We start from the raw sequence: 13008 nt of genomic DNA on the forward strand, positions 1-13008 counted from the left end.
GTCCAATCCCTGGGGGTAGGACTGTGTGGTGCTCGCGGCCCCTGGTATGTGTGTGTGTGCTGGGACATTCATACAGTCCAGGCCCGGCGGTGAAGGAAGGCCTTACCAGCTGTTGACATTCCTTGAGTCCTCCATTTGTAAATATTGTTTCTGTGATTCTTTAATCCGTGCCCTCTGCTACTAGGCTGTGAGCCCCTCGAGGAGAGAGGCCACATCTAATCGCGATTGCAAATTCCCACACCCGACCCCACATCCCCACACCTGCGCAAAGCCGGCAGGGATCCGGGTGTGACTCTAAAGGAAGAGCGTTGGTGCAGCTGGGGTCCATGCTCCCCAGCTGTGACCTTGGGCGAGTCCCTTCATTCCTGACGGTTCACTCTCCTCATCCATAAGACAAGCCGGGTTGGCAGCCTAGCCCCCCAGGAAAGCAGCTGCCCCAGGCCTTCCGCGGACTCTCTTGAAGGGTCTGGGGCGGGGCGGGGAGGGGCCAGAGCCGTCAGAACCTCGCGCTCCTGGCGCGCCCAGCCCTCCATCAGCCGCCGCTCTCCAAGGTCCTGAAGACAACCTTGGCGCCTCTCGTCGCCGATCCAGCCTTGGGGTCCAGGGACTCCCCCACGTCACTCCTCTATCTTCGGCTGGCCCAGTCTTTCCTTCTGTGGGTTGGGGAGCTTCAGACTCTAACTAGCCCCCACCCCACTCCACCTCCACGCTAGCCGTGTTCTGCCAAGATACTTTATTAAGGATCACGGCAGTCTAAAAAAAAGGAAAAGGTTGTGGGTCATGGCAGCGCAGAAGTTTAGGACTCACCCCGTGCTCTGGGGCCAGGGTCCCTGCAGACTTGGCTGCTTTCTACTCCGTGCGTGCAAGGGGACAGGGAGGAGTCCTCAGGGCCGGGGGTGGGGTAGTTATTGAGGCCTGGTGTGTATCGATCTGTCCAGGTCAGGGATCAGTCTGTGTGTGTGTCCCTGTTTCCTTCCGCACCTGCATCTGCATGTAGATTTCTCAGGCTTTGTGGCCTTATGGTCTGTGTCTGAGAATCAGTTTCGGTGTGTACCTGGGTCCCTGGGTCTGTAGCTGTGTATCTGCGCATCTCCATCCTAATATCTTCTCCAGGGTCTCTTTCTCACCTCAGATCCCCATGTCTGTCCCTGTCCACTACAGCACCTATTGAAGCACCCCTGAGCAGAGGGTCCAGGGTGGAGAGGGGGGCAGGGACCCATGGTGCTCACAGCTCGCCCCCTGCTGCCTCCAGCCCCACACGGCCAGGGCTGACTGCTGGCTCAGGCGGGGCACAGTCCAGTAGGGTGGCCCGGTCCAGTTCCTTCATGGAGTTGCCCTGGACCAGAGTTGAGTTGTCCAGATCCTCTGTCGAGTTGTCCAGAGCACGTGTGTCCTGGGATTCCCATTCCTCCGGAGGGCTGCTTGGAGACCTTTCCTGAAGTGCGCCAGTGTTGGGCCCGGGGCCGGGGGCCTCGGAGCCTGGTGCAGTGTCGGGAGCCACCCGGGATGCAGCGTCGTTGTGTAGAGTTCTGGAGAAAACTGAGCAAGGGGTCGAGGAGGGTCATGAGGGATGGCCTGAGGGCCGGTTCCCTTCTTTCCTTAGCCCCCAGCCTCAGGGAGCCCTTGCAAGGGGGGCCCTTCCCCTCCCCCAGTGGGGACTGGGGAGCCAAGGGGAATGTGCCCCGGAGGGCTTTTGAAAGAAGAGCAAACTCGAGTCCACCTACCTCGCACAGGTGCGAAGTCTCCGGGGCTCTCGGCTCTGTTGGAGGCGAAAGGGCTGATGGAGGGGAGGATGATGAGGGCGAAGGAGAAGAGCAGGACCTGGTGGAGATGTGGGCGGGGTCACCCCATCCCTCCCCAACCCCTGAGCACACAGGAAAACAAGAGGCCCAGAAGACTAGATCATGCTTGACCCGGCGCTCAGGGCTCTGCTCCTACTCATGCCCTCCTCCCCCACAGGCCCCTCTGCCAAGGTTGAGGACACCCCCCCACTCACTGCTATGCAGGTGCCCGTCTGTGCCGATTTGCTGGTGGACTGGACCACAATGGCCTGGAGTTTCTTCAGCTGTTCCAAGAGAGACCTTAATGGAAATGGGAAGCCTTGGCTGAGCCCTGTATGGCCTTCACCTGGCTCCCTGTCCATTTCTAGTATCTCCCAGCCTGGCTGAGGTCTGAATCCTATCCACCCCACAAGGCCCTACTGCTATTAAAAGTCCCAGAAGCTCCCTCAATAAATCTCCACTGAACATCTCACCCACTTTTCTGACACCCAGCGAGCCTCCTCCATCCAGGTTGCCATCATCGCTCACCTGGACACCAGCCCCCCCCCGGTCCCCTCAAGCCTCTCGCGCCCACTCTAGGGTTCACACTCCACACTTTTCAAATGTGATTCAGCTCCCAGCCCTCCAGGTTCCCACCTCCCTTTGGGTAAAAGCCTGAGTCCTCATTGCTGCTTTCTTATCTGTTGGATCTCATCTCAAATGTCACCTTATCTGGCTTCCCTGCCTAAAATAGCCCCCCCTCCCCTCACTCTCTAGCCCCTTCCCGCTGTTTGAATGATCTTTTACATAGTTTTGTTTGTCTTGAGTATGTTTCTCACTAGAATATGAGTCTTTTAAGTGGAGGGACTGTATCTGTGAGTAATAGTTTTACTCACTATTGAGGTATCAGTACCCAGAACTATGCCTGGCACTGAGTAGATGCTAATAAAAACTGAATTAGCACATGTACCCCATAGATGGAATCACCTGCAGTTCTCCAGCACACCATACTCCTAGCCTTTGGCCATTCACATGCCATTTCCTCCACTAGCAGCACCTTCCCTCTACGGAACTCTTATACATCCTCTTCTATGCAGCCTGCCCCCCTCTCTGGGTGGAATCCTCACCTTCTGCTCTGCCCTGCTATCACACAGCCTGACCCCCCCTTGTTCACCTCTCCTGCAAGAGACTCCAGAGTCAGCTTCCCCCTGTCCTCAGTCCCGGTCACACCAAGACTCACAGGTTCTGCTTTTCAAGATGCAAGACCTTCCTCTGAAGCTCCTGATTCTGGGCGGTGCAGGCTGACATCCTGCAAAGGCAACATCACAGTGACATTCAGAATATGCCTGTGACCCCTACAGATCCCGCGAGCTGCAACTGCTTCAGCCCAAGAACCTAGAGCCCAAGCTCTGCCACCAGAGAAGCCACCTCAGGAGTTCCCTGGTGGTCCAGTGGCTAGGACTTCACACACTCCCGATGCAAGGGGCCCAAGTTGATCCCTGGTTGAGGAACTGGATCCCACATGCTACAGCTAGGAACTCACACAGCCAAATAAATATTTTTAAAAAGAAGAAGAAAGACAAACCACAGCAATAAGAAGCCCGCACATCACAACTAGAGAGTAGCCCCCACTTCCTGCAACTAGAGAAAGATCACGCACAGCAATGAAGACTCAGCACAGCCAACATAAATAAATAAACTTATAAAAAAATAAAATATTCAAATTGTGGCATAAGGATATGTTAGTATCTAGGGAAGAGAATAAATTCTCCCACTAAAAGGCCCTCCTAAATGACTCATGGGACAAAGAAGAATCCACAGTGTAAAGTAGGGAAGACCTAGGAACCAAGTAATGACAACATCCAAATCAAGATGTGTGAGATGCAGCTAAAGACGTGCTGAGGAGAAAATGGATAACCCTATTACAGTTTAAGCAGCTGAACATGTGCTGTGTGTGCTGTGCCTAGTCGCTCAATCGTGTCTGACTCTTTGTGACCCCATGGACTGTAGCCCGCCAGGCTCCTCTGTCCATGGGGATGCTCCAGGCAAGAATCCTGGAGTGGGTTGCCATGCCCTGCTCCAGGAGATCTTCCCCACCCAGGGATCAAACCCAGGTCTCCTGAATTGCAGGCAGATTTTTTTACAGTCTGAGCCACCGGGGAAGCCTGCAGCTGAACATACACGTTTAAAAATCAGCAAAAGAACAACAGAATAAACTCACTAAAAAAAAAGAAAGAAAAACACAATAAAGCTAAGAGTAGAAATAAAGGAACTAGTACACAAGAGTGGGAGGAAAAGTCAAATTCATTCTTTGAAAATAATAAATAAAGTTCTGGCAAGATTGCTCAAGATAAAAAACAAGCGAAGGTGCAAATATACAACATGAATTATTACAAAGGTCCCAGCTATAAATGATTCAAAGCTTAAAAAAAAAATGGGAGAGAACTATGAACTGTCTTATGTCAATAAATTTGAAATGGACAACTTCCCAGAAGAATAACACATCCCAAAATTGACTAGGGAAGAAATAGAAAACGCAGATAGACCTGTAACATTTACTAAAATCACTTTTGCTTTAAAAAGTGAGTGAACTAAGCTTTTATGTTTCCTACCCTGATGCTGGGAAAGACTGAGGGCAGGAGGAGAAGCGGATGACAGGGGATGAGATGGTCGGGTGGCATCACTGACTAAATGGACATGAGTTTGAGCAAGCTCTGGGAGAAGGCGAAGGGCAGGGAAACCTGGCATGCTACAGACCATGGGGTCACAAAGAGTCAGACACGACTGAGCGACTGAACACCACCACATTAAAGAATAATGAGGACCCTATCTCTCAGTATCCTGTATGAGTTCAGAGAGGTGATCGGATGGGATTAGAGTGCACAGGCGGAGAAGGCGATGGCACCCCACTCCAGTACTCTTGCCTGGAAAATCCCATGGACGGAGGAGCCTGGCAGGCTGCAGACCATGGGGTCACTAAAAGTCGGACACGACTGAGCGACTTCACTTTCACTTTTCACTTTCATGCATTGGAGAAGGAAATGGCAACCCACTCCAGTGTTCTTGCCTGGAGAATCCCAGGGACAGGGGAACCTGGTGGTCTGCCATCTCTGGGGTCGCACAGAGTCGGACACGACTGAAGCGACTTAGCAGCAGCAGCAGCAGCAGAGTGCAGAGGTATTAGAATAAATGGAGACAGTGAGAGACTTTATTTTCTGGGGCTCCAAAAATCACTACAGATGGTGACTGCAGCCATGAAATTAAAAGAAGCTTGCTTCTTGGAAGAAAAGCTATGATTAACTTAGACAGCATATTAAAAATCAGAGACATTATTTTGCCAACAAAGGCTCCGTCTAGTCAAAGCTATGGTTTTCCCAGTAGTCATGTATGAGTGAGAGAGTTGGACTATAAAGAAAGCTGAGCGCCAAAGAACTGATGCTTTTGAACTGTTGGTGTTGGAGAAGACTCTTGAGAATCCCCTGGACTGCAAGGAGATCAAACCAGTCAATCCTAAAGGAAATCAGTCCTGAAGATTCATTGGAAAGATGATCCAGAAGCTGAAACTCCAATATTTGGCCACCTGATGCGAAGAACTGACTCACTGGAAAAGACCCTGATGCTGGGAAACATTGACGGCAGGAGAAGCGGATGACAGAGGATGAGACGCTTGGATGGCATCACCGATTCAATGGACATGAGATTGAGCAAGCTCTGGGAGTTGGTGATGGACAGGAAAGCCTGGCGTGCTGCAGTCCGTGGGGTCACAAAGAGTCGGACATGACTGAGCGACTGAACTGAACTGAGAGTGCACAGTTCTTAAGTTGAGGAAGTTCCTCCTTCCCTCCACTCCCGGAAGGAAGCCATGACAGCTCTGAGGACCAGAGAGGCTCAGACAAGGGAAGTAAACGTCCCACCTACAGGCAAAGAGCCAGGACGTAACCTCCCTTCTTGGCAAAACATCATCTAGGGCAGTGGTCCCCAGCCTTTTTGGCACCTGGGACCGGTTTCAAGGAAGACAGTTCCTCCGTGAATCCGGGGTGTGGAGGGGATAGTCTTAGGATGATTCAAGCACCTTACATTTAATTTTCACTTTATTTCTATTTTATGGAAATCTCAGGATATTCCACCTTGACTTTAGGGTTAGGGTCTGTGCTTCCAGGAGAATCTAGTGCCGCTGCTGATCTCACAGGAGGAGGGGCTAAGGCGGTAATATGAGTGGTGAGGAGCGGCTGTAAATACCCTTGCTCCCTTGCCTGCTGCTCACCTCCTGCTGTGCGGCCTGGTTCCTGACAGGCCACGGATTGGTACCAGTCCATGGCCCAGGAATTGGGGACCCCTGTTCTAGGGGATTAGGGGCCTCAAAATTGAGCCCTGTACCACCTCTAGGCATTTTTCCATCGTTGCAATTCACATACAAAATGGTCGCTCCCATGTGGCACAGTGGTAAAGAATCCACTTGCCAACACAGGAGACTCAGAAGACATGGGTTCGATCCCTGGGTTGGGAAGACCCCCTGGAGAAGGAAATGGCTACCCAGTCCAGTACTCTTGCCTGGAGAATCCCATGGACAGAGGCGCTTGGCAGGTTGCAGTCCATGCAGTCGAACATCACTGAGCAACTGAACACACAGGCACATACACGCGCACGCGCGCACACACACACACACACGCAGACTGTGACCTTTGCTACACTGCATGCCTCTCTCAGGCCTCAGTCCCCACCCTCCCACCTTGAGTGCGGGGTCCTGGGCCCCCAGCCTTACCGAGTCTCCAGGCCATCAATGTATTCCTTCTTCTTTTTCCGGCTTTCCTGAGCTGACTGTTTGTTTCGGATTTTCCGGCGGATCTTTTTCAGCACTCGCTCCTCATACTGCAGAGTGACGTGGGGAGCCTGAGTCAGTCTGAAGGGTCCACTCTCTTGTCCAGACCCCACAATTTCACCCCCAGTATTCTCCCAAGGGAGCCAGACTCAGGGACTTGAGGGCAGACCCTTCATGGCTTGAAGGCCAGATTTTCTGTCCTCAAACTCCTTCAGAGTCTCTTGTGGTTGTGGGGGCGGGAGGGATGGGAATGGTCCTGATTTCCTGATGGTCTTCCCTGCTCCCAATCCCAGTTCCATTAACAACTAGATTTCGTGCACTGGTGCAATCGCGCCACCGTCTGGCCATGTGTGGGATTGGCGCCTTTTCCGAAGCCAGTTATCACTAAGAGAAGTCTTTCAATTGGAAAAGGCAAACTCAGGTATTGATACTGAGTGAACAGGCTGGATGGCATCACTGAGTCGATGGATGTGAGTCTGAGTGAACTCCGGGAGTTGGTGATGGACAGGGAGGCCTGGCGTGCTGTGATTCATGGGGTCGCAAAGAGTCGGACATGACTGAGCGACTGAACTGAACTGAACAGGCTGAGTGGAGGCCGCGGCCAGCTAGAAAGCCCCCACTGTGTTGGCTTTGAGTATGAATTTTCTGGTTCTGGTGACAGACACATCCTAACATTCTAGTTGTGTGTGCTGTGCTTAGTCACTAGTCGTGTCCGACTCTTTGTGACCCCACCGACTGTAGCCCACCAGATTCCCCCGTCCATGGGAATTCTCCAAGCAAGAATACTGGAGTGGGTTGCCATGCCCTCCTGCAGGGGATCTTCCCAACACAGGGATCGAACCTAGGTCTCCAGCATTGCAGGCGGATTCTTTACCGTCTGAGCCACCAGTTAGGGAGATGTAAAGGTGAGACTCAGGCTTCCCAGGTGGTGCAGAAGTAAAGAATCCACCTGCCAATGCAGGAAATGCAAGAGACATGAGTTTGACCCCTGGATCGGGAAGATCCCCTGGAGTATGGAGTGGCAACCCACTCCAATATTCTTGCCTGAAGATCGCCATGGACAAAGGAACCTGGTGGGCTACCATCCATAGGGTCGCAAAGAGTTGGACATGACTGAGCGTGCACACACACACACACACACGCACACAAAGGTGAGACTCGTGGGCATGCTGCTGCAGGAAATGGGGTGAGGCCCAGAGCCAGGGGTCCCACTGACTGACTCACTTTGGTAAGGGGCAGCTGAGTGGGCAGAGTGATGCCTTCTTTGGCTAGTAGCTTCTTCTCATCCTCCGTCAGCACCAGCTCCTGGCAGTGCCCAGTCCCAGGTCGCAACAGGTGGGGGGCTGCCAGGTGATGTTGCTGCTGTGGGGAAACCAGGAGAACTGCTTTGGGGGCAGAGACAGCGACTGCCTCTGGGAAATAAAAGGCATCGGGAAACAATTGATCCATTTGCTGTTAGGTCCACACCGGCACTAGGGCTCCAAAGAACCAGCCCACAGCCATTCCGTTTCCAGGAATTCATCTTACAGATACAAGTGTGGTTTTTTGTTTGTTTGTTTCACAAATAGTCATTTGACAGTTACGTGTTTAGCACCTACTACAGGCTACGCACTGCTCCAGGCTCTGAACATTCCTTGCAGCTCTTGTCTGCAACAGCAAACGGAAAATCCAACAAACAGGATGTAGGATAAGTAAGCCTCCGGGAAAAGAGGGTGAGGGGTGGTTCTCCCCAGGTACCTGTTTGTACCTTTGGAACTTGGACTGTGTGCATGTATTTGACTATTCAAAAAATTTTCAAACTAAATTTAAATCACGAAATAGAAACACTGAAAACAAAAGAACCGTGTCATCAGACAGCCAAGTCCTAGGAATGTTGAACCATGACTGAGGAATAAAGGTAGAGACTGGGGCAGCCTGCTATCTATCTAATCAAATTCCAATCCCTGGAATTCCAGGCCATTGATCAGTCCAACCATTTTCTCTTCAGGGCTCAAGCCTCAGTGTATTCATCTGCAATATGGGAATAAGGCCTCCCACTTCCAAAAGTTGTTCACACACAGAACAATGATATTAAACTTGATATTTTTACAAAATCCAGTTAGCATTTCCAAAGCAGTCATTTGTCTTTCCTATCCTTCAAGACCTGCTGAAGTTCTGTCTCCTCCAGGAAGCCTTCCTGGACCTGCAATGCCCCTCTAGCCTCTCTCCCTTATGGATACACTTCCCTAAGCAGTCACTGTCCCCTCTTGACCATGAGGTCCCCACAGACTGATCACACAGCTGATGCTCGCTGTAGGTCTCTCAAGTCAAGAGGGGTGTTCTGGTCTTTTTTTAGAGGTTGTCAGGACAACTTTAGGCATCAGGAGATCAAATCCTGACTTGGCCACTTGCTTGCTGTGTGACTTTGGGTCTGTGGCTTAACCTCTCTGGGGACTGGTTTTCTCATCTGTGAAAGGGAGCAGGGCACTAATTGGGTTCTCAGGCCTGGTTTGCCCATAGTGGAAGCTCAGGGCAAGATAAGATAGCCCAAGGTAAGCATACAAAGGGCACAATAGACCCAATAGGTCAGCTCAGGAATTGGGCCTGCTGCAGCTGTGTGATTTAAGGCAAATTACTAAAGCTCCCTGTGCCCGTTTCCTCATATGTGAAATTAAGATAATAGCCTCAATTTTCAGGGTTGCTATGAATTAAAAGACCTGGGACCAAATACCAATCCCTGTCTGTGACTGTCTTCCAGTTTTCAAAATGGGTGTACTGGGGCCCTATGAGCCCAGTCCCCCTCCCAGTTCTGATGCTCCAGGGGGTACGTGGGGGCTGCTCACCAGGTCCCCGCTGCTGCCAGAGAGGAGGAGGTCCTTGACTGTGAGGTTGTAGCGTGAGGGCGAGTCAGCCAGGTCGGTCTGCTCCTCGGCATAGATGCCTGGGCTCCACATTTCTAACAGGGCACATGTGGATGGAGATAGGGGTGGGGGTCAGGCAGGGGGCCTTGAGTTCCTAGGTCCTACCTGCCTCCTCCAGCAAAGCTACAGCACCGACCCTAATGTGCTAGGCATTGTTGCCTGGCTTGGGACTCCAGGACCAGATGCCTCAGTCTCCCCTCTGCCATAAGACAGGGACCCCAGTTCATCAGAACGTTGTTAGGGACCCACGGCCAGCCCAAGAGGGAGTGGCTGTTATCACTCAGCATTAGGGGCTGGATCTGCAGCCAGCCTGGCCTTATCTCCTCCTGGGGGCAGGGACTAGTTCTGATTCACCCACAGTTCCCTCCCACGAGCTACCTGGCACCCCATAGGAGAGCTGCTCTGGAGAGCAGTCTTCCGAGTCAGATGGCCCTTGCTTCTAATCCCAACTGGGCGGAGCTGTGTGACCTTGGGTAGGGGAGTAAACCTCTCTGAGCCTCAGTTTTGTCAAGTTTCTAATGGGACTAATAAGCACTCCCACCCCACTGTGGGGCTCAAAAGACAAAGGATGCTCTCTTGGTGGAGTCTTCTGCATCAGGCCTTTCCCCAGGTCTGGGGGAGCACTCCAAGGCCTGGGATCCCACAGCCTCACGAACTTTCAATGAGTCTCCTATGAACCAGGCATAGAAGGTATAAAAAATGAGGTTGCCAGCACAATGCTTGAGGCAGATTGCACCCCAGCTCTGCGGCTCTGACTCATCTCTTAACCATCTGGAAAATGGGTCCATGACAGCACACCAGTGCCCATCTCAAAGGGTGGATTTGTGCATTCAGTGCCTGGGACAAGGCAAGGGTAGTCGGCTGACACAGGACTCACCCACGTCTATGGCAACAGAAGTCTCAAGCCTTGGGGCCACTGGCCCAAGGTGCCTGGCAGGGCAGGTGGGGCCAGGATGGTAGGAGGGGCAGGGCCCCTTGCAAGACTCCACACTATGGCAGCTGGCAGGGGTGGCAGGCACCCCACCGCGTGGAGGCGTGTCCTGGGGGTCAGAGGGCAGATCTTCTGAGATGCCACTGTCACTGGCAGCGGGGGACCAGGTTGGGGAGTCTGAATCTCCAGAACCCAGGATGGAGCTGAGGAAGTCATCAGAGTCCGCACCTGGCAGGACCTGTTGGGACAGAGAGCACCGGTGGGAATTAGGAGGTCTATGCTTTGCTTTGCATTGCTATGTGTCTCTGGGCAAGCCGCTGACCCTCTTTGGGCCTCACACGTCCTTTCTGTAATATGGAAAGAGCTAATGTTCCTTGCCCACTGGCGTTGCTGGAGCCTGAACACAATTGTGTAGCTCGGGAACAACATCAAACCGTGTCAAGTGAGGAGCAAGCCCCAAGTTTAAGTCTGGAGCCAACTTCAAACTGCTGTGTGACCCAGGACAAGTTACCACTCCTCTCTGGGCCCTGCTTTCCACCCCTTTAAGAAGAAGGCGATGTCATCTGGCCCTTAGGGTCGCTGAAAGGTTTTATACAATCATGTGCTTTGCTAGAATCACACACGTGCGTGGTAAAGGCACAAAGCTGAGCAGAGTCCCGGCTCTGACCCGGGGGTGGGGGGGAAGGTGGGGATGATGCATTGGGTTATCACCTGGTCCTGCCCATGGCCCCAGTCCTCTCCCAGCTCTACGTGTCTCAGAACGCCGTCCTGCCGGTCAAACAGGAGATCCAGGAGTTCCAGGCTGTCGATAGGGCCCATGGGACTGGTGGAGGAAGCCATCTGGGGCAAGGAGGGGACCCGGTGAGAGTCACGCAGCCCCTCTCCTGCCCACCACCCATCTGCCACTACCTGAGGTACCTTCCTCCCTGCTTCAGTCCCAGCTGCAGCCTCCAGGTCAGCCTGCCCCTCCTGCCTGCGAAGCCTCAATCTCCAAATCTCTGTTATGGGGCCAACCCAGAGGCTCCTAGGAGCCAATTTATTTAAAAAGCGCTAGACAGCTGCCCCCGTGGGGATGGACAGCGGATGAAGTTAGCCCCCTCTTGCATTCCCATTCTGTCAGAATCCCTCCCCACACCCACCCTTTTCTGGAAGGCAGGGAGGCCCAGAATAAAGTCCAGCAGCAGCCCGGAATAGAGACACAATCTTAGTCATTGTATTCTCCCTCTGGGTCTCAGTCTTCCCATCTGTACAATGGGGTGGGAGGTGCCTGCCAATTCTGGGAGCTTGGGGAGAGTTCCTGGCATAAATCGCCCCTCCCCTGGGGACCGGTGCAGGTCTCACCTTTCCAACGGCTAAATCCCCATCCATGAGCCCCGCTAGCTCCTTCTCCAGACCTCCTGCGTCTGCCTCGAGCCGGAGGCTCAGTCGGCCATCAGCTCTCCCGGGCTCAGCTGCGTCTTCTCTGTGGTTGTTACCACTCCCCAAAAGATGCTGAAATAGTCCCGAGAAGATCCCAGCCCACCCCAAGGTGCTGATTGGGCAACAGGCAGGACGGACAGAGTTAAGGGCCAATGACAGCGGGGCAGACTAGGGGGAGGGGCGGGAAGACCGTTATCTCTCATGTTTTGTGCTTTTCCAGTCGCAGTGGGCAAAGGCCAAAGTCTGGGGTGTCGCAGCTCCAGCATGACCTTTCCCCTACTTTCGGAGACTGTTTCTTTCCATAGTCCCCGGATGTCGGCTCCAAGAGAGCCCAGAGCCCTTGGCCAGTCCCGTCCACTCCCAGAACAAAACAGAGCCCAAAATAATAGCCCAAACTTTAGGGGGCTCCCTTCCTTCAGCCAGGAGTTCCCTTCTTTCATCACAGCGGGCAACCCTCAAAGCCCCCTTCCCCCAGGCAAGGTCTCTCCGACCAAACCAGAGCAATCAATTCCTTCTAGAACCTTCTAGGGTTCACTTATTCTCAACAGATATTTATTGCAAGCCAAACTGAGTCCTGCCTCAGGGCCTTTGCACTGGCTACTTCCTCTGCCTGGAAGGCATATCTGCTCAACCCAGCTCTCTCACTGTGTTCACACATTTCTGAATATTTGCTGTTTGTGGAACCCAGCCCAGACGACTGAGCAGACCCTCTCAGATTCCATCCACCCCCAACACACACAACCAGGGAGGAGGCCCCCACCCCTCACCTCTCGATCACATCACTGTCTTCATGGAACTCACTACTGGAAATTTTCTTGTTTACTTACCTATATTCTTCTCTCATTGCTCCTCTGCCCTTTCATGTGAGCACCTTCAGGGGGAGAATAGAGGCTCTTTTGCTCTCAGCTGGGTCCCCAGTGTCTTAAAGATGCCCAGCACACAGCAGGCACTCCATCAACTCTTACTCATCTGGCAACTCCTAGGACAGTGGACAAGCTAGATCATAAAAGCATAAACATAAGCTGACAAATGGGTGAATGCTACCAAGAAGCGAAATGTAATCATTTTGTACACAGCAACACAGGGCTGGCAAAGACTTTATTTTTATATTTTTAATGCTTTAAAAAAATTAGTGTGCTTTCTTTGAACTGCCTGCCGTGAATTTTTCTTTCTTTCTTT

At 52.5% G+C, this 13008-nt stretch overlaps 1 protein-coding gene across 4 annotated transcripts; it reads right to left on the minus strand.

Annotated features, from left to right (window-relative positions):
* Window positions 1–142: 142 nt before the first annotated feature.
* Window positions 143–11930, minus strand: CREB3L3 (cAMP responsive element binding protein 3 like 3). 4 transcript variants are annotated; one of them, XM_069589428.1, is made up of 10 exons: window positions 11752–11930; window positions 11122–11250; window positions 10357–10648; window positions 9402–9514; window positions 7804–7941; window positions 6523–6629; window positions 3001–3069; window positions 1997–2081; window positions 1725–1821; window positions 143–1539 (listed from the first exon to the last, which is right to left on the minus strand). In XM_069589428.1, the coding sequence occupies exons 1-10, from the start codon at window positions 11776–11778 to the stop codon at window positions 1226–1228; spliced, it is 1371 nt and encodes a 456-aa protein (XP_069445529.1). In that variant the 5' UTR covers window positions 11779–11930; the 3' UTR covers window positions 143–1225. The 4 variants fall into 4 exon arrangements, with proteins under 4 accessions (XP_069445529.1, XP_069445526.1, XP_069445527.1 ...); XM_069589425.1 differs by having other exon boundaries at window positions 7804–7938; window positions 11752–11929; XM_069589426.1 differs by having other exon boundaries at window positions 1725–1777; window positions 11752–11929.
* Window positions 11931–13008: the final 1078 nt, after the last annotated feature.

This window comes from Ovis canadensis, chromosome 5 (genome assembly GCF_042477335.2).
Source record: "Ovis canadensis isolate MfBH-ARS-UI-01 breed Bighorn chromosome 5, ARS-UI_OviCan_v2, whole genome shotgun sequence".
Taxonomy (NCBI): Eukaryota; Metazoa; Chordata; class Mammalia; order Artiodactyla; family Bovidae; genus Ovis; species Ovis canadensis.

Excerpts from the sequence above, each read along its gene's own strand:
- CREB3L3 (XM_069589428.1), bottom strand. The coding sequence starts at position 11,778 with ATGGATGGGGATTTAGCCGTTGGAAAG. Across the intron at positions 11,251-11,751 it reads GGGATTTAGCCGTTGGAAAG|ATGGCTTCCTCCACCAGTCC; the intron begins GTGAGACCTGCA and ends TCCTTGCCCCAG. Across the intron at positions 3,070-6,522 it reads ATTGATGGCCTGGAGACTCG|GATGTCAGCCTGCACCGCCC; the intron begins GTAAGGCTGGGG and ends TTGCCTTTGCAG.